Here is a 21180-nt window from a genome sequence, read left to right as displayed (position 1 = left end):
TGCTTTCCATTCCTGCTTGGAAGTCAGACTCCAGAGCATCCAATAACCAGTGTACAAAAAAAAAAAAAAAAAAGAGGGAGAGAACAAACAAAAACTTGTGCCCACTAATAACCCACTGTTCTTCCCTCGTGGGAGGTGATTGCCTGAAGGGAGCGCAGATGGGCTCTCTGTGGAGATGGCACATCTCGGACATTGCGGCAGTCTGGCCCTCCGTGGGGTCACCATACATGAACAGGCACACAGTTTCCATGTGGTATTAAATTTTCATGAGGATAGGAAATTCAGGGGAAATGTAAGTGGCTCCGGCTGCCGCATTGAAAGGCCATTGGAGCCTTTCCTTCTCACTAGGCTCGCACAGCTTTTAAGAGTGAGGCTCTGCAGTCAGCCTGCAGGTTTGTTGCCTGTGACGTGGGGGGTGCTGACCTCTGGTGGTAGACATGTCAAAGTGACAGGTTCAGAAGGTGTGCTCTCTCAGCGCTCACCTGCTGTGGCTAAGTTTACAGGCAAGGGATAGATTGATTCTTGACCACAAGAATAATTAAGATTCTATGAAATATCTGTAGTAGAAGTTTTCCTGCCTAGCTTTCCCGTATTTAACATATTGCCATATGTTTTAGTACATCCAAAGTCAGGTTCAAACATACCCTACTGGTGTCCTAGGCTTAAGAAGGTACAGGGGTTGTCCTGTAGACAGTGCTTTGGAGGGAGTCTGTCCCCATGTAACATGGAAAGGAGATGGATCTTTAAGAGATCGGCACGACCTTAATGTTGGTCTCTGAGTTATAAATTGGTTCTTCCTAGGATACCTGGAAAGGATCAAGCCAGCCTCCCTGGTCTCTGGCTTCCCCTCTGTCCACAGAACCACTCCCTCTTGTACCAGCCGCCCCCAGACACAGCCAGTAGGACACTCAGCACACATAAACACCATGGTACTTAGGTTTTTCCACCACCAAAATCATGAGCCAAGTAAATATCTATATCTGGCTCAGAGCATGGCGTTTTGTCCAAGTAGCAAAAAGCAGGCTAAGACAGGCAGGAAAAGGTTGTGTTACCTAAAAGGAAAAAAAAAAAAATCCCTGACTGGTTTAAACAAACAGGAAAGTGCATAGAGTGTTTGGATAGCAAAAAGTGGGACTTATGATCGGGCTTTGCAAGTGCATGGAACCAACCAGAAAGCCATCAGGAACCAAGGTAGCACCTCCCATCGCTTTGCTAGGGACACTAGCTCCTCCGCAGAAGACTGTCTTACTACTTTATAGGTCTGGTGGTCCAGACCGCATCACTATCCAAACAGAACTCCATCCCACTCACCAGAGTCCTGGGCCTGTGGTTTGACCTTTGTGGCTTCCAACTTCACCTGTCTGGTATAAACAGGAATTTCACCTGTTTATATTCACCTGTCTGGTATAAACAGGAATGCCCAGCAGCAGCAGCACCACCACCAGAAATATTGGAAGCATTTTCTTAATGTCGTCTAGATGTTTTGAGGATCACTAGCATACACTGTGGCCCTCTGCTGAGTCTCTGATAACCCGAAGGCACATAGCATTGCCACCCCCACCTTGTGTCATAGAAGAGGACAGTAAGAAGGGCAGAGGAGAAATGCCCTCTCTAAAATGGCATGCCACATTCTGGAGACGTGTGGTACTCACCTAGAGTCAAACCTGTGTTGGAGGCCAGTGTGAGGTCATCTTCCTTTCAGAAGATGACCATGGTCGCCTCCTCTTTATTCTTTACCCCAATTCTGCCATGCATCCAAACTTGCCAGGGTTAGCAGAAACTTATCTTCCCCAAATCCAGTGGACGGCAGTCAGCCCTCATCCCCATCGTAACCTGAAGTCCACAGAGTTGCCCTGTGCCCTCTTCTCAAAGCTCATCCTTAGTCTTTACGACATAGCTGGCTGTTGATACCCTCTGTGATTCACTCTCTTCCCTTTGCAGCCAGTATAACATGGTGTGACTCACAGCTCCATGCAGTCACCCGTCCTCGCTGAATAGAAGAGACCAGATGTCCCTGTGGCTCCATCTGACACCTCCTTTCCTTCACACTGGTCTTCACCTGAGAGAGTGCTCACTCCTGGCTCTGACCCGTATTCATACTGCCCAGCATCTGGTTTCCTTACCACGAAACTTTAGTGTCCAAGGATGCCCGGTACACCTCTCCAGTCAGGCCCCTGCCCTTCACAGGTGCCTAGCTATCAAGACCACCATGATCCCCATAGTCTTCTTGCCTTCCTGATCTCTTGTCTCCCTCCCCACCTCCCCACCTCTCTTTCGGCCCTAGAAGGAAGGGATGGAAAGAAGCAGAAGGGACCCCAAGAATAGGCGAGGTTGGTCATGGAAAGCTTTTGAAGGAGACAGAGCAAGCTGCAGAGATCAGCTTGTCTGGGGAACTAAAGCAGCCTGTGGAGGAAAGGGAGTATTTTATCTTACAAATCCCAGGTGGCATGCCATCACCGAGTGAAGTCAGGGAAGGAATCTGAAGGCAGAGGCCATAGAGGAATGGCCTTGTTCCTCGTGGCTTGCTCAGCCTGCATTTTTATGCAACCCAAGATCACCTGCCCAAAATTGGTATCACCCATAGTGCACTGGGTCCTCCCACATCAATCATTAATCAAGAAAATGTTTCACAGTCTTGCCTATAAGCCAACTTGATGGAGGCATTCTCTCAGTTGAAGGTTCCCTCTTCCCTCATGAATCAACTTGTCTCAAATTGACAAACCCAAGCCCTAGCCAGCCCGTTTCCTCTTCCTTCCTCTCCCCGCACCCCCTTTTCTCGCTCTGCCAGCTTTTGGTTTGATGATGTTGCCCCAGCTGCCTCAGCCACCTCTCAGGATTGCTTTCTACGCACTGCCTCTGTTCCTGCCAGCCCCAGCCCTCTGCATCCCCTCTCTGCAGCTTGCTCCACCTCCTTCAGTTCTGCCTAGAAGCTTTCCATGAGCACCCTCACCTGTTCTCGGGGTTCGCTCCTGCCTCCTTCCCTTCCTTCCCTCTTCCTTCTTGCAGCATCCCTCCAGCCCTCTTTAAGGTTCTTTACCACCTCGAGCACACACCTGAGCACACACACCAGCTCCACCAGGCCTCTGTCTTCTCAAGGGCTATTCATTCTCTCTCCCCCCCCAGCCCCTCTCTCTCTCCTTCCCCCACCCCAGCCCCTCTCTCTCCTTCCCCCACCCTAGCCCCTCTCTCTTTGGATGGTTCTTCTTCGCTCTCCTCTTGCTAAGCACTTAACCTAATCTTTAAAATGACCATAAGAGGCAGGTAGCCTCATCATTTCCATTGCATAGAGGAAGAAAGTAAAAAGAACAGGCTTGCAAGCCTGAGCCAGACAGGACTTAACTGAGTATCTCAATGCCCTAATGGGACCACATACATTTCTTTGTTATTAAAATCTCAGGCTCCAAAAGGCTTCTATAAATATCTGCTACATGGATTTGGAGTTTTGCCTTCACACTCACTCATAGCCTGGAGTACTTCAGCTGGTTGATTCTTATGAAAAAAAAAAAAATGAGCTATTTGTGTTGAAAGCACTGTGTGGGTGAGGGAGAGCTGACTTTGGTAATGGTGAATGAAGTAGAGAAGTGGAGGAGAGTGGAAGGTACCAAGTGTCTCTGCGATGAGGATGCATCTCCACCCATCTATGCAGTCCAAGCATGCTGTGTCCGGTGATGGACAAGTCATACATACATAGGTGATCCAGCAGGTAGGATATGCAGCCTGCTGGTAGAGTCTGTGTGAAGGAGGGTCTTCCAGATCTTTTCTTTGTGGGAATGAGGTGCCTTCTGCTAAGGAAAGAGAAGAGTGACCTGTCTCTCACAGTGAAGGAGAAAGCCATGGGGAGGGAGCTAATTTGGGGGTCCTTTGGGCAGAGTTGTAGTTGCTCATCGGTCTGTCTGGGGAGCTACTCTCTTCTCTCCCACTTGAGCTAGCTCCCGTAGATCTGAACTTAATGTCACATCACTTTGTGCCAAGTCATCCCGTTTGTTTAGCTTCAGATTGATACTTTGGCCATTTATAAGTAAGTTGCTACCAAGAACTTGCTGAAATGGGATATTTGAGGCTGATGACAAAGCATAGTCTGCAGGAGACCCTGGGTCTGATCCCCAGTGCTGAATGAAACAGGCAAAGTGGAGCATGTCTGTAACTCCAGCTCAGAGTTGGAGGCAGGGGAGTTGGGAAGTTCAGGTCCCTCTCCGAGACGTAGTGAGTCCAGGTCCTGAGTCCAGGTCAGTCAGCCTGAGTTACTCAGCCAACCCTGTCTCAGAAAGGAGAAAGGAAAGAAGAGGAGGTGGAGGAGGTCCTGCTGCCACGGTGATTACTGTTGTAGGATGTTCTCCCACCCATTGTGACCCCCTCAAGATGCACACATACACACACACACACACACACACACACACACACACACACACGCTCGGGTGTCTCGGCTGGCTGTGTGGCCTTTGGTCTTCTTGATGACCCTAGCTTTGAAGTCTGAACAGATGACCCACCCTTTTTAAAATGCTTCTATAATTAGTGCTGTAGTCACTGAAAGAATGAGTCAGACCCAGATTGGGGTCCTTCTCCTCCTGTTTAGTAGTTCTAAGACTTTAAGCAAAGTTCTTAAAGCTTTGTTTTTTTCTCTCGGGTAGCTTAGCCATAACAGCACCTAGCTCCTGTGAATATACGTGTGTTGAGTAACATGACCACAGACATCGGTCCGTGAAGTGTCAGGGCTTTCATAATCGTTTCCATAAGCAGTAGCTATAACGACTGCCCTAAAGCAGGGTACAAAGCCCTTAAAGCCCATGCCTGCTGGATGTCTGTGGCTAATGCCCCTTTGCCAGCTGTGGTGAGCACAGTTGTGTTTACTTTCTTTACTCAGACTACCCTTCAGAAGGATGATGTTATCATCCTCAAATAAAGAACCAGATGTGGCAGCATATGCCTGCAATCCCAGAACTCAAGGATGAAGGCAGTAGGAGTCCCATGTTCATATCCAGTCTGAGCAGGACAGTAAGTCTCAGGCTGCCTGGGTGAGAAGAGACTGTGTCTCAAAGACGCACAAGCAAAGAAGAAGATAATAATATAATAATGACAATAGCTCAGGCTTAAGCTCGGATGATGTGGTCATATACAGTGGTGGTGTCACTGGTGTCCCGGCATGTATAGCATCTAAAATCCTCAGTCTTCCAAGTTGTTTTTTTTTTTTTTTTTTTTTGTATGCTAATATTGATTGCTATTCAGCTGTCTCTTGGTCATTCCAGGATGAGGCAAGTGACTGGGAATGGTAGGGCAGAGTCAGAGCACCATACCTAGCCTCTGGGCCGGAAAAAATGCCCTAAGGATGATCAGCAATGGCCTGTATTTTATGTTATGTTAGTCATGCATAGCATACTAAATAGGCCTTCATTAAAACCATAAAAGACAGAGACCATAGAGTTTCTAGGTAGCTGAGTACATGGCGTCCACAAAAGCTCAGAGCATCTGCCCGCACCCTCCTTAGAACATCCCCATGCATGTCTTGATGCACCATTTCTTCATACACCTTCAAGAAAATTGCGGGATCCCAAGGAGAGAGTCACAGGAACCTTCATTTATAGCCAGTCAGTCAGCCACAGGGTTCAGGGCGAATTTGCCCCTGGGATCGAAAGGATGTGGGCAGACCTGGGATCTGAGCCCTACACCCGTGGATCCCATGTCACCCCAGGTGGAGGAGAGAGTCAGGACTGAACTGACTAGAGGATCCAGCAGTGAGGTCCTGTGGGCATCGTGCTCAGTGGGCAGGGGACTCCATATACTGGGTCTCAGAATTCTGTGTCAATTGTGGAGATAAGAAAAGAGGAAAGGAAAGGGGGGAGGGAGGGTAGGGGGTTGGGAGGGGAGAGAGGAGAAGGAGAGGGAAAGAGAAAAGGGACAGAAAGAAGAGTAGCTTCCCTTCTACAGAAGGTCACAGCGAAGGTGGCTGCAGTTCCCCAGTAGGCTCAGTCCCCCTGGGCCTGCCCTCCCACTCAGCTTGAGCCTCTCAGGCCCCTTGAACAAACTGGCAGGTGTCATCCTGTGAACTGATGGCATGTCCATGGCTGGTGCCTTGCTGTGATGGTTCTGTGCATAGCTTTTATGCATTATGATTTGAAATAGCACCTCCTGACAGAAGCGTCCCTGGCCATTAAGAACGGTGGCTTGCCATGACAGAGATAGCCCATAGATCTGTGATGGGAGCTTCGGCTGCTAGCCCCTAACGGTGTCTGTAATTGTGGACCTACACTGGAATTCTCACAGAGTCTTAACTGCAGAACGCCCGTGGTGTATCCTGGTCATCTTGAGTCCACCTTCACTGGTTGACAGAATTGATCTCTCACCTTCTGGTGGTTTGCTGAATTGATCCTTTCATCCTTCTCCCCACCTAAAAAGTCTGCTGAAATGAGATCTCACAGAAAAGTAGCCCTGCTCGGTAAAGATGGCGGCTTGTTTGTTCTTGGAGAAAGCAACAGCACAAATGAACCTCTGTCAGGTCTGTTCAAGAAGAGAGTGAAACCACAGAATGCCAGAAATCAGAGAGCCTTAACTGTCAGCAGGTTCTCAAAAGTAATATACAGGAAAGAAAAGCTGGACAGGGCTGGAGTTAGGTGTGCTTGCGGCGTTTGCAGAGGACCAGAGTTAGGTCCTCAGAATCCACATGGTGGCTTACAACCATCTGTAATTCCCCATCCAGGGGATCCTCTTCTGGCCTCCACAGGCACGGCACACATGTGGTATACAGACAAACACTTAAGCAAAACTCTTGTATACATAAATATTTTTTTAAAGAGAAAAGGGGGACCATGGTGGTTTTAATGAAAACAGCCCCCATAGGCTCATATATATAGGTCCCCAAATGGGGGAACTGTTTGGGAAGGACAGGAGGTGTGGCTTTGTTGCAGGAGGTGTGTCACTGGAGTAGACTGGGTTTTTCTCATTTCCAGTTAGGACTCCCCCAGTTATGCCTAGCTAGGCTTGTGAGTCAAATGTAAGCTTTCAGCACCATGCCTGCTTCCATGCCCCCTCTGAAGCCATGAGCCCTAGGTTAAATGCTATCCATTATAGGTTGGTTGTGGCATCTCATCAAAGCATAGAAGCATAACCAAGATGGGAGCAGCACTGATGAGTTTTAGAACTGTTCAGGTGTTACCTAAGTGATTACCACTGGTGTGTATTGTCCTGCTTTGTTTCATGCCAATTACCACAGGAGAAAAAGTAATTGAGTCATATGGTAATAGGTGGACTGTATGTGGCTGGGGATGTAGCTCAGTTGATAGAGTGATTGCCACACATGCACAAATCCACAGCTCTGTTCCCAGCACCACATGAGCCATGCATGGTGGCATAAACCTGTAATCTTGGCACCTGGGAGGCGGAGGCTGGAGGATCAGAAGTTTAAGATTATCTTTAATACATATCCAGTCTGATCCTCAATCCATGAGGCCCCATCCAAAGCAACAATGAAGAAAGAAATTACAGAAGCTGGGGAGGTACTTTAGTTAGTAAAGCATTTGTCACACAATCGTGGAGACCTCGGTGTGGTCCCCAGAGCCTCATTAAAAAAAAAAAAGTATGAGCAGGCATGGTGGTACACATCTTTAATGCCAGTGCTTGGGAGGCAGAGGCAGGCCAATCTCTGTGAGTCCTTCTCCCACTTTCCCTGAGCAATAGAGGCATGGTACTCAGCCCTGGGCACAGGAAAGGGAGGATGGGCATTCTATGAGACCTGATATTTCCATAAGTCAGAATCAAAGAAGGTAGCAGTTAGAGGAAAGCGGAGAATGGAGCATACACATAAGGCACAGGCAGAACTGTGCAAGCATAAAAAATGTAAGCAGTCGGAAGCCCCGTGTGCTCAAGCCAGGCATGGGCAAGGATCCCTAAGTATATCAAGATATACACTGCTGAGCAGTGGTGGCACATGCCTTTAATCCCAGCACTTGGGAGGCAGAGGCAGGCAGATTTCTGAGTTCTGGGCCAGCCTGGTCTACAGAGTGAGTTCCAGGACAGCCAGGGCTACACAGAGAAACCCTATCTCGAAAAACAAAACAAAACAAAAAAAGATATACACTGAAGAGTCTATTGCAAGACAGAAGGCATCTCCCATCATCTCGAGAAATGCCGAGAGAGCTGTCCAGGATCCCCTTTTAAGATCCCTAATAAAGTAGAAATTGGAGGAAGCTGTGCTGTTGCCAGCAGCAACTGCTGGGTGGGCCCAGGTCCTCTTGTCAACCTGATGCTTACTGGACCTGACTGTGGTCCTCACTTGATTCAGTTCAGTGTCTGTGTTCTATATCCTGGAAAGGAGGGGGTGTTGCTGGGTGGTCTCAGTAAACAAGGTACATAGCATCTGAGGAATGACATCTAAAGTTGTCCTCAGACTTCCACAAGGGTATGTACACAGGCACATGAGCACCTGCATGCATACACACACACACACACACACACACACACACACACACACGCATGCAAAACCAAATCCAGATCCAAAAACTCGGAAGAAAATAAAAAGCCAGTGGGATTCAGTCTATTTTTTAAGCCCTGGGGTTATAATATCTAGCTTTGTCAATGACCATGTGCCCTGACTTGCTTTCTATGGCTGTGATAAACACCATGACCAAAAAGCAACTTGGGGAAAAAGGATTTCTTTGGCTTACACTTCCACACTACAGCCCATTATCAAGGGAAAGAGGCAGGAACTCATTCGTGCAAGGCAGGAACCTGGAGGCAGGAACGGAAGTAGAGGCCATGGAGGAACGCTGCTTTCTGGCTTGCTCATCATGGCTTGTTCATCGTGGCTTGCTCATCATGGCTTGCTCATTGTGGCTTGCTCATTGTGGCTTGCTCATCGTGGCTTGCTCATCGTGGCTTGTTCATCGTGGCTTGTTCATCGTGGCTTGCTCAGCCTGCTTTCTTATACAACTCAGAATCACCTGCCCCGAGAAGCACCCTCCATAGTGGCTGACTTCTCCCACATCGAATCACTAATCAAGAAAATGTCCTGCAGACCTGCCTACAGACAGGTCTCATAGGGGCATTTTCTCAGTTGAGCTTATTTTTCTAAGATTACCCAAGCTTAGACAGAAAAAAAAAATAATAATAATCATGATTCTATCTAAGCATGTTAGAAAAAAATTGTTAAGAAGCACGGGCCATCACTTCACTGACCTTCCCTTGCTCTATGACCCCCAGCGTGCCTCCACTCCCTCAGAGAATGAGGCCAGTCTGTGGCAGTGGACAGGATCTTGGGGAGAAGATGCATTCCTGGGGTAAAGGCCACCTGGGAGAGGCAGGTAGTCAGATAAAAGAGCTAACAAGCCAGCCAGGCTGCTGCAGGCCTTCTCAGTTTGGCCTCTGCTGCCGTTTTGGGCTATGTGCTGCCGTGTGTGCGGACACACACAGCCTCTGCTCACCTGATGCCAGGAGAGCCTGCAAGCTGGACCCCGGCCTGCCTGCAGCAGAAGCCCCTCGGGTTTTACCAACCATCCCCCGGGGGCAAGCACATGCCGTGGCTGGGAGGAAACTGGAACTCCTGTTTACCACAAGCTTCCCCAACAGATACCTGGTGGTCTGTGGACCCCTTTATTCCTTTTAATTGTGGGGCCCGCATGAGGTCCTTTCTTCCCTTGCCCCACATAGCCAACACACAAGACATATACTCTGATTTTCTATTCTGCTTTCTACCTTGACTCTCTGTGTGATGTTGAATTGACCCCACCCACACTCAGCCACCATGCCCCGGTCCCATCTAGAACGTCAGAAAAGCTGGCTTCTCACTAAATAGTGTCATGTTACTCTGGAGAAAGTTATTCAAGCCCCCGCACTCAGTGTCTTCATCTGAGGAGTGGGGTAGTAACTTTACTTTCTTTTGGCTTAGTCTCAGCCTGGGGGGATAATGCTGCTGGTGCTGAGATCAGAGTGGCCACAGTACTGGTTACTGTGTGTCAGGGTTGTTATTTATGTTATGGTATTTAGCTACTCTGTGCTGGCATTCTTAGAACATCTTCATGCTTCTCATTGCTGTTTAAATTATTGTGAAAGATACTGCAGGAAACCTTTCTCATCCTCAAGCCTTCAGATGTCTGCACATTTCCCCTGCCCCTCCCCCGACTCTGACCTCACTTCCTGTCACAGTGTGGCCTCCACCCTCTGGACGCCCTCTTCTCAGCACCCTCTTCTTCCATCTTAAGGATCAAAGCAGAGGATGTCAGGGCTGGTGTGGCTCAGTTAGAGAGCAGTCCTTTGAGGCTCTGGGTTCCCTGCCCAGTGCTGACAAGACAAAGAAACTTTCAGTGATCAGTTCCTGGAGGTGTCTCTATGGCCATGCTGAAAACTGACAGACAGACAGAGACAGTGAAATGGTGCACTAAGGCATCCACAAGTAGGGTGTGAGCAGCCATCCCTCTGACTGGCACTGTGTCCAAGGGTAAGGCTGGGATCATTCACACCCGTGGTGATGTCATATGACAGCCTGTCCAGGAAGGGAGACTGGATAGCAGCATGTGCCTCCTGGCCTTTCACCCCTCCTGTGGTCTGTGTCTGAGGAGACCTGGAGGAGCTTACAGAGGGGAGGCCATCTTCTATTTCCCCATTTTGGTTGAGATCAACAGTCACTGTGTACCTGTTCCCAAGAGTGATAGGATAGCCCTCCTTCTAGACGAAGTAGGAGTTTCAGGACGGGACCTTGAACTGTCCTGGTGGGATTTGGGACGGGGCAGCCAGGACCCAAACAGGCTTCCTGGAAGCACAGCCTCACTTATGGCCGCTCCCGGCCTCAGACCATTGCTTCCTGATGGTGCTGCCCAGTTGTGTTCATTATGTTCTCATTGCTGGGACAGAAACAAGTTAAAGGAAGAAAGGTTTACTCTGCTCACAGTTTAAGGGGACACAGTCCATTGTGACGGAGGGAGAGGATGGTCATGTCGTCCTGGGTCAGGATCAGCGAGGGATGAAGGCTTGGCCCCCTCTGTCCTCCTGATGCAGTCAGCTCCCAGCCCATGGACTGCTGCTGCCCACACGCATGGGTGCTCCCTCTCCAGTTAACCTGATCCAGCTAATCCCTGTGGACATGCCCAGAAGTTTGTCTACTATGACATTCTAGATCCTGTCCACTGGCAGAGTTATCCTTCACAGTAGTGAATTAATCAGTAGGCATTATCTCCAGCACAAGGCACGCTGAGCCCATGCCTCATCGACCTGAGTCATGATTTCTGAGTCATGTCTCATCGACCATCCTGCATTGAAGCTTGATTAACACTCACTAGGAAGCCATTATTCCGTTAGTCCTCGTTCTGGTGTCTGCTTTCTGATCAGCTCTCCGTGCCTCTGCTTGACTAACACAGTACAGTGACTATCCTCTTCATCTTCATATTATTGAGACCAAAAAGATGAAGCAGTGTACACATTTTTGCACTTTCTAAATTAAAGTTCTGTGGAAGTGGGTTTGGGGAAAATATTAATAATTTATGATACAGTGAGGACCACTGGGACTTGGATTTGCCTAGTCAACTGGCGAGATGGCTTGATAGGTAAGAGGGCTTGCTGTGCAAACATGAGGGCCTGAGTTCAAATCCCCAGCACTCACACAGCAGGCCAGGCATGACCCCAGACTAGGAGGTAGAGACAGGCAGACCTAGCCTAGCTGTGTTGGTGACCTTTGGGTTCATTCAGTGAGATACCCCGTGCCCAGGCAGTGAGGCAGATAAGCAGAGCCATAAGACAAAATGCTCCACATTCTCCCGTGGCTTCCATTTGCACACCAGTGAACACATGCACGCACACATACATATGCACAAATGATAATTAGATAGATAGACAGATAGGATAAACATTTTAAATTATTTCTGCAATCTTAATTCCATGTTTCCTACCAGAGTAGCTTCAGTATAAAGTATACTTACAACTTATTAAGCCTTAGAACACTGATGTGTTTTAAAAAAAAAAAAAAATTCCAGGGCTATTTCCATGTGGTCATTATTTCAGTAATACCCACCCCCCAGATCTCTCTCTCTCTAATAACCTAATTTTTTGAAGGCATGTGCTGAGAAGAAAGTGTATTTACTTCTCTTAGCTTCCCATCAGTCCTTGTGGCAGGGTCCACACGTGCCACGGTGCTTGTATGGAGGTCAGGACAGAGTGCAGGAACCCAGCCTCCCCTTTCTACTTGCCCCTGTCACACGTGATCTATGCATTTTCAGTGGCTTATGATTTAGCCAGTGGTGACTTGTGTCCAACATATGAGAACTTGCTGAGTGCTGGATGTAAAGAAGAGTGAGCCATGCTTGCCGCTCTCCAGGCTCCAGTCTCGGGAAGACCCAGGCCTAGAAATGTAGTGGACTTGTGAGGACTCCCGGGCCACTGCTCATAAAGCAGTAATGGGCGTGTCAGAACGGCAGCAGTCTAGTCCATTGCAGGATGTTGTGGGAGGAAGTGCTCTTTGAACTGCTCTTTGAAGGTATGTTAGTGTCCTGAGGCCTCTGTAACCAATCTTTAATGAACAACAGGAATTTATTCTCCCACAGTTATTTGAAGGCCATGAGTCTGATGTAAGTTAGCCGCAGCCCTAGAGGCTGGAGAGAATTTTGCCCAGGTGCACCCCTGTCTGTCTAGTTCTGTGTCTGTCTGTGCCCCTCCCTCTTTTTCTGTCCTCCCACCCCTCTCTGCTTCTGCTGGCTGCTGACAGTCCTTGGTGTCCAGCACTGCCTCCGTATCCCTCTCTAGATCTCTTTTGACCCTTCTCTCTTTCCCAAGGACATGTCATTGAGTCCAGGATAGTCTGGCCCAAGCTCCTTGTCTTGTGTAAGGGTCTGAAACTCCCCGACTATAAAACATTTGCATTCAGATGTTAAATTTAAGTGGCCATTCTGGGAGCCGGGTGTCACTGTTCAGCCCACTACTAAAAGGATCCAGTAGACCACAAACAAGAACACCCAGTGTGTGCAGAAACACAGTGGGACTCCTTGGAAACACCTTCCAAAGCCAACTTCTGAAGTCTATGTTTCCTTTGAGGATATTCTAGTGTGATTCCAATGCATTTGTGGGTGGGGGCGGCGGGGTGTCAGAGACAGACAGACAGATAGGTTCCAGCTAGACTCCTGGAACTTGAATTAAATTGAGTCCACTCTGGCTGCATGGGGCTAGATGACGCAGGACATCACATCACTGAGTCCATGTTGTTAGGTCATCAAATCCAGTTTTAGAAAGAGAAATCTCATTTGCATGTAATCCCATTTAGTGTTTACCATAGTTTTTATTTAAGCTTAGATGTTGCATCTTGCAGACTTATTAACCTTTATTTCACATCACACTGTAGGTAACTTGCTGCCTTCTGGTGTGCTTTCTGGCAGCTCCCTTAGACAGCAGTACTGGGCTAACGCACAGTTCAGAGCGTAGGTAACCTCTCTCCACTTGGGGAACCTGGTCCTCAAGGACCAGTCAGAGTGCCTCTCACAGTGATGTGCAAGATGCAGAAGTAAAGGGGGGTGTTGTTTGGCGGGATAGGGAGAGACCTTGGGGCTCTGACCCTGAAGGGCCCAAGTCTACACCTCTTTGACTCTCTGAACAAGCTGCTTTGGGTGGGGTGGGTTCTTTGTTTGGGCTGAGTTGGGTTGGATTTTTGTTTTTGTTTTTGTTTTTGTTTTTCGCTTGTTTTGTTTTGGTTTGGTTTTTTGTTTTTGTTTTTTGGGTTTTTTTGTTTGTTTTTGTTTTTGTTTTTGTTTTGTTTTGTTTTTTTTTTTGCTTTTTCTCTTTGACCACAAATTACCTAATTTTTTTCTCTGCTTTCAAATGTAATTTTGGATTTAACAATGATGTAAATGAAGGGAGTGGCTTCTCTGAAGACCAGAAAGTGGGGTAAATTTTGCCTGACTCGGTCGTGGGCTGTGCTCTGTATCCGAGGTAATCTGTCCTCCATCTGCATGACTGGGCATTCAGCATTTGTCTTACTTGTTTACCATTTTGCTTAATTTAGTCAATATTTCTTTCATTTTTAAAAACATTATAGATATTCCTCAACAGTAAGTCTACTCATGAGAAAGCTTTATAGACTTACCCTAGTTTGTGAGGCACACTCCAAAGGCCCTCACAAGCTGCCTCTGCCTGAGGCACTGAGTGCAGTGTGGAATCCTGGGTAAGAGCCTGGGACAGCAACAGGACGTGACTGAAACTAAGGCAAGCTGAGCAGTGTGGACTTTGGTTAGTAGCTGGCTCATGTTCTCCCTGAGCTCATTCTATTAACAGTGTACCATACTAATAAAAGATGTTAACAGTGGGGAGCATGCTCCCTGTGACATCTTTCCAGGGGCAGTCAGGCTCCCCACACCTGCTTTTGATCCAGGAAGCACAAAGTTCTAACGGTCTCATTCCCAGCCAGGGTGACTAGAAGCTGCAGTGGAAGGGCAGCCCCTGGAGGCAGGCAGAAGCAGGGCAAACTCAGGGCTCTGTGAGACCAGATGTGAGCTCCATGGCTCACACAGGGGAGTGGCTAAAGCCAGCCTCCGAACAACACTACACATGACAGTTACAACTCGGGAGAAAACTAATACCTGTGTGAGTCTGGGTTGATGTGGGTACATTCATACATGAACACACTTGAACTACTGTCCCCAAGAGAATTACGCCAAATTACATAGATGATCTGCCCTGAGAAGGATGGAACCCAATTCCTCACCTACTGAGTGTGGGCTCAGGAGACCACAGTGCAGGGAGAGGAATAAGGACCCTGAGGAGGACATCCTCTGCCAGGTGACAAGATGAGTCAGCAGTATCGCCACTGTGTCCTTGATGTGAGGTGAGGAAAAGCACGAAGTCAAGGTCGTCAGGACCCCCAGATCATCTGCCTGCCCCCCTTGAATTATCAAGGTCGTCAAGCAGAAGGGACGTCCTAGTGGAGGAACACAAGCAGTCATAGTGCTTATGGACTGTCACAGCTGGGCCCCTAAACCAGAAAAAAAAGCATGTGGGAAAAAAATAAACATAGATCCTAATGTTCCTCCTTCCTTTCTGTTTCTGTGACAAACGCCATGACCAAATCAACATGGGCAGGCTTACACTTCCAGACCACAGTCCATCTTTGAGGAAAGTCAGGAGAGAAACTTACAACAGGAACCATGGAGGAAGACTGCTTACTGGCGCACTCACAGGCTCATGCGTAGCTAAATTTTTTTTTTTTTAATATAGCCCAGGAGATGGTGCTGCCCACAGTGGATGGGGTCATCCTCCATCAATTAACAATCAAGGCAACCTCTCTCAAACTATCCATAGGCCAGCCTGGCTAGGCAGGTCCTTACTGAGGCTTTCCTGTCAAGTGACTCTAGGCTGTGTCAAGTGGACAGTCAGGACTAATGAGGGCCCACAGTGAGTGAAGGTAATAATCCTGTGTCACGGCTGGTTTATTATTGGCAGGCGTACTGGAGTAGCTGAGTGGTTAATCTCAACTGTCTGTTCCTGAGGAGGGAGGCACCTAGGAGATTGGTGAAGCAATCTAGGTTTGTCTGAAGTCATTTCCAAGGAGACTTAACTGAGGGGAAAAGTTTCACCTGAACATTGTGGCCCGCAGCACAAGCTTGCTCTCTGGCTGCCGGGACTTGGTAGAGGTACAAAACACAAGACGTCCATGGACCATAATCTCCAAAACTGAGCCAGAATGCATCCTTGATCCTTTCAGTTATTTCTGTTCAGTACACGAGTAATGAGCTCTGGCTGCTCTTCTGGAGGACCCTGGTTCAGTTCCCCACTCCCACACAAGGCCACATACAGCTCCCTGTAACTTCAGCTGCAGCGGATTCAACACCCTCTTCTACCTCCCAAAGGCATTGTACTTGTACACACGCACATTCACATAAATTTAAGTAACTGACGTTGAAGATCAGCACCAGAGAAGCTGGGCTGTTGTTCACTGTTCCTGACTTTGGTTCATAAGGCTTTGGGACAGAGATATAGGGAATATGTAAATATTATGATGCAGGCTGGGAAACTCTGTGCTCAATCTATTGTGCTAGGTGCTTAGAAGGGACCAGAATGCCAGTCGGAACTGGATTCAAGACCATTCATGTTACCTTACCTGTGGCACAGGGGTCACTCGCTGCTTTTAACCAAATTTATAATTAAAATTTGAGCAAAACCAGTGCAGAGAGATCTGAATGACTTTCAGTCTGCCCAGAAGAGACATTCTCAAAGGTTGGTTCAAGGAATGTGGTTTAAGCTACTTTGCTGCTTACAGGTACCCATAGTTGAGTATGCCTTGAGTCTAGGACGAGACCTGGCTTGGGCTTTAAAGCAGTTAATTTGAGCCTTATAGACGTCAAGGATGGGATGTTACAGTTTTAGAAAGGATGTAACTGTGGGCTTTTCTACCTGTGCCCCCAAATTCTCCAAAATAAAGATTCTAGGACTTCTTACACATGAATAAATGTATAGGCCAGTAGCTTTGGCTCATTCTGCTAGCTCATAACTCAGTTATCCTGTTTAAACTAGTCTAAGTCATGCCATGTGGCTGGTTACCTCTTCTTCAGTCTCATGCAGCCATCTTCCTCAGAATTCCTCCCCCTCTCCTGACTCTATCCAGAAGTCCTCTGTGTACCAGAACTTCTACCTCCCTTTTTCCTGGCTAAGCTAATAGGCCAACAGCATTTGATTGGCAGCCAATGCTTCTATACATTGCACAAAAGATCCTTTCTCCAGAGGGGTGTTTAGGTGTCAAGCTATCAAGAGGCAGACTTGGGATAACTCATCTTCATGTGATTTGTATTTATTGTGTGTTCATGAAGTAGAGCGGGGATCGTGTAACGTTTGAGTATGTGCACTTGCTTCTCTTCTTCCACCTTTATGTGGGTTCCAGGCATTAAACTCAGGTCATCAGGCTGTGGTGTAAAATCCCTGCCTGTTGAGCTACCTCACAGGCCCTATGATTGCTAATCTTGTCAACTTCACTAGCCATGAAGCACCTAAATTAATGTAGCACACCTCTGTGTCTATGTGAGCATTCTACCTACAGAGAATTAACCAAGAAGATAGGCTTATTCTGAATGTAAAAGCCAGTGGAGTAAAGGAAGAAAGAGGGCCGACAGAGAGATGGCTCAGAGGGCCGACAGAGAGATGGCTCAGAGGGCCGACAGAGAGATGGCTCAGAGGGCCGGCAGAGAGATGGCTCAGAGGGCCGGCAGGGAGATGGCCCAGTGGCTGGGAGTGCTTACTGCTCTTCAGAGGACCCAGTTCAGGCACTAGTGTCCACATTGGGCAGCTCACAAGTGCTTGTATCCAACTCTAGGAAAAGATCTGATACCCTCCTCTGGCTCCTGTTGGAACCTGAATTTGTGTGGCATACACTCAGTATAGACACACAAATATTTTTAATCAAGGGGAATTAAGACACTCAAAATAAGCCGGGCGGTGGTGGCGCACGCCTTTAATCCCAGCACTTGGGAGGCAGAGGCAAGTGGATTTCTGAGTTTGAGGCCAGCCTGGTCTACAGAGTGAGTTCCAGGACAGTCAGGGCTACACAGAGAAACCCTGTCTCAGAAAAAAACAAAACAAAACAAAAAAAAAACAAAAAAGACACTCAAAATATGCTTAACACAAAATTTACAGATTTTTTTTTACTTCAAGTTTGAATAATCCTGCTACAAAGGTTTTTCAGATTTTTATTTTAGATAATGAGAGAAATACAGGCATCTACTGTGTGCACAGTTCTTATGAAAAGCCTGTTTTGTGTGCATGGCTCTGGGGAGGATGCTGGCATTCAAATGCATACGAAGCAAACACTGCACTCCTGATTTATTACACTCTAACCCAAAAGGCTTGATTTTAGTTAAATCAGAATGTCTTATATTTTGTTGTTGCAAGTGTCTGTCTTGATTTCATTCATCTGAATTCTGATTTAGCAAGCAACTGGTAATGTGGGTACTGGGTAAACTGAACTGATGTTGCTCGCAGAACAACTTATGAAGAACCCAGCGCTATCAGTGATGGCAGAATTGGATCAGAACCTCCCTGGCTTCTATTCTAGCGCTTTCAGAGTTGCTGTTCTTCCTGGGCAGGACCCTGTTTCTCTGGTAGATAAATATTTCAAGAAAAGATAGCAGCACACTGACTTCAGTCTCACCCACTTACCCAGGCACCAAGCCGTCACCAGTCCCCAGCCCTCATAATCGACACCTTGTCCTCTGCAGTGTGCTTGATAGTGTGAGGACCGCAGTCACAGTCTGTATTGTTCCCTGTGAAGTGTCACAGCCTCCACCCCAGCTCACTGGGAGCTGTGGGGGTGTCTAACCCCTGTTCTCTGCTTTCACCATCTCTGCCCACAGGCATTTGGTAGTTATGCTTCAGGGCAGAAAAATTACAGGTAACCCCCAGGAATAGCCCCTTACCCCAGAGGGCAGGGATGTACCCAAGATCTCGGAGCATCCTCCCTTACTCCTTTGCTTCTGGTTACATCAAACTGTAACCTGCTCATGGGCAGCTTTATTTTAAGTTTTTGGTTTTTGTTTTTCCTCAGTTCTCTTGTCTCACTCACCCCTTGGTCTTAAGAGTCAGCTTTGGGAAGAACCGACACTAAGCCATATGCAATAGGTGTTTGTGAGCTGAACTAATTAATTAGTTACTTGAGTGAGACTCTGACCATTCAAGGAAACTGCCCAGGAAGGAAAATAGTTCAGAATGAAAGTAGAGTTAGAGTCAGTGTTGACAAGATGGAGAACATGAAAGTTGATAAGAAAAATAGACCTAGTTCCTTCAGAGGAAGGTGTTGAGACTTCCTGCCTGCCATAGGCATTAGGTAGTCAAGTCAGGAAGGGGCTGGGGGTCCTTTTCAGTTTGCAGGCCTTTCTCCCACACCCCACCTGCCATCCTAATATGCCAGCCAGGACTTGCAAAACAGTCCTAAGTTAGCAGGAGTGGCTACCCATGCCACTGGCAGCCGGTCCACTGAGGTGAGAGCAGTTCATTGTAACCCATTGCCTTCTCTTTTTAGCAGAAGACTCAGAAAGTGGCGTTTATATGCGATTTATGAGGTCACACAAGTGTTATGACATCGTCCCAACCAGTTCAAAGCTTGTTGTCTTCGACACTACGTTGCAAGTGAGTATGCTTACCTTCTGGTAGCTTCTTTCGAGTTGCTGGGTGCGTGGTAACTCAGTCCAGCAGTGGCTTCAGCCTTTCCTGAGCTCTTCTGTGAATCAGTCCTGGGCTGAGGTTTTGTCTACATCCCCATGGTAACCTCGTAAGGAACTCACTATTGCTGAGCGAATTCTACAACATAGACACTGGATTCTAGTTTAACACAAATTGAAGCTAAATCCACAGACTCCATCCTCCAGGTAGTACGGTAAGGAGTGGAACTTGAATTTAGGGCTGTCTGCCTGGGTTGGTCGGAGCCTAGGCCTAAGTGTACTAAACTGCCCTGCTTCCCTCACTGGGGCCTGACTGTCTCTCTTGGTTATTTAATAAATATATGGTTAATATTAGAAAAAAATGTTGCGGCAGATATTTTCTTTCTTTATATATACATATATATGTGTGTGTGTGTGTGTGTGTGTGTGTGTGTGTGTGTATGTATGTGTATATATATATGTATGTATGATGTATATATATACATATATATATATATATACACACACTGTAGCTATATAGATAGCCATGAGCTATCATGTGTGTGGCTGCTGTTGATCTCAGGACCTCTGCCGGCCCCGATCGCTCCGGCCCACAGACGTACCAGAAGAGGGCGTCCGATCTCATTATGGGTGGTTGTGAGCCACCATGTGGTTGCTAGGATCCGAACTCAGGACCTTCAGAAGAGTAGTCAGTGCTCTTACCCACTGAGCCATCTCGCCAGCCCAGATAATTTCTTGAAAAAGAACTTCATTGGTTTTTTTTTCCACCAGGAAATCTGAATCTGATCATTTTGCTATTAAAGTTGTGTTTATGGAGTTTTTTTTAATCAATATGGCTTATAATTGACTGTGAAAGTTCTAAATTACATGTTCAGTGTAATAATCAAGTTATAGCCAGTGTATAAGATCTATATGCACAAGTATGAATGCACACAGACATGCCACATAGCCAGAGAAGATCGCCTTCATTTGTGTTCCAATAAGTAGATACTAAGCCAAGAACTTGTGGGCAAATGGCTTATGAAGGATGTATTATAGGAGTAGATGGGGACCCCAAAGGTATGGGAAGAGAGACAGGACCCCAGAGGTCAGCAAGGATGTGATTTCAACAATAGCCTGTTGGGGGCAGCCTCATCTAAGCCCCAATGGACCCCTGGGCACCCAGAAAAATTCATCCCAGCCTCATGTGTTGTGTGTGCAGAGCTGACCTGGGAGAGGCCTCCTGGACTCCCAGCTCTACCCCACTGCTGCCCACCTCCCACCACGGCCTTTGTCCCATGTGTTTAGAGGAGACACCAGGCCCTTGGAGCCCTTCTTTCTGCCTTTTGTCCCTGCAGGAGAAACCAACAGGAAGACAGAAGTAGGTTTTGCTTTTGCTTAATTGCATTTCAAACTTTTTTTTTTAATTTATGGAAATACAGTTGATATTATAAATGGGCTTTAAGACCTGTGAGCTAGCAGATTCTCACTGAACCAGGGAGCCTTCAGGTAACCCTCAGGTAATCCTCAGGGTATCCTTAGGGAACACTTGGGGTCCTATTAAGCCCCTAGGTCTCTCTGATCCTTTGACATAGGACAGAAAGCATATACATGGTTACCGTAGGGAAGGTGGATCTTAGAAAGTCATTCTAGATGTCTCTACAGCAGTTGCTACCAATTTCAATAAATAACTAGACATTCTGAGTCCCCAAAATAAACTACACCCTCACCCTGCCTCCCCAGCCTTCCTCTCAGAAGCCCCTCTTGACCCTTCACTTTTAAGTAAACAGACACAAGTACCAAATCTGTTTATCTAGATTTTATTGTGCCCTGGGGTTGACTCTCTTTGGAATTAAGAATTTAGTCAAGCTGAGTAACATGTAAAGAATGCAGTGTTTTCAGGATGCCCAAGGTCAACCATGTCCTTTCACTTGTACAGTTAATGAAAGCCATGTGCACATCCCATCCAGAATCATGGATCCTGTGAGTCTGAGCTTGGAGGGAGCTGATTCATGCACAGGGAGACAGGGCATGCTGGGTTAGGGTAGGGAGACGGGACATGGTGGGTTAGGGGTAGGGAGACGGGACATGGTGGGTT

The 21180-nt window shown here is 47.3% G+C and overlaps 1 protein-coding gene across 7 annotated transcripts in view; it reads left to right on the top strand.

The window, feature by feature from the left end:
• The window catches only part of Prkag2 (protein kinase AMP-activated non-catalytic subunit gamma 2), a 254264-nt gene that overhangs the window by 211158 nt on the left and 21926 nt on the right, over positions 1-21180 (top strand). For 4 of the 7 annotated variants that reach the window (XM_031380197.1, XM_031380200.1, XM_031380202.1 and 1 more), the window contains one exon: positions 18965-19071. In XM_031380197.1, coding sequence (XP_031236057.1) covers positions 18965-19071 — 107 coding nt within the window. Of the gene's footprint in view, positions 1-18213; positions 18338-18964; positions 19072-21180 lie in introns of those variants that run through there. The other 3 variants (XM_031380204.1, XM_031380203.1, XM_031380198.1) reach the window with 3 other exon arrangements.

Source organism: Mastomys coucha, unplaced genomic scaffold (genome assembly GCF_008632895.1).
Source record: "Mastomys coucha isolate ucsf_1 unplaced genomic scaffold, UCSF_Mcou_1 pScaffold19, whole genome shotgun sequence".
NCBI lineage: Eukaryota > Metazoa > Chordata > Mammalia > Rodentia > Muridae > Mastomys > Mastomys coucha.
The sequence above is the reverse complement of the archived record's forward strand: the minus strand, read 5'-3'. Positions and strand labels throughout refer to the sequence as shown.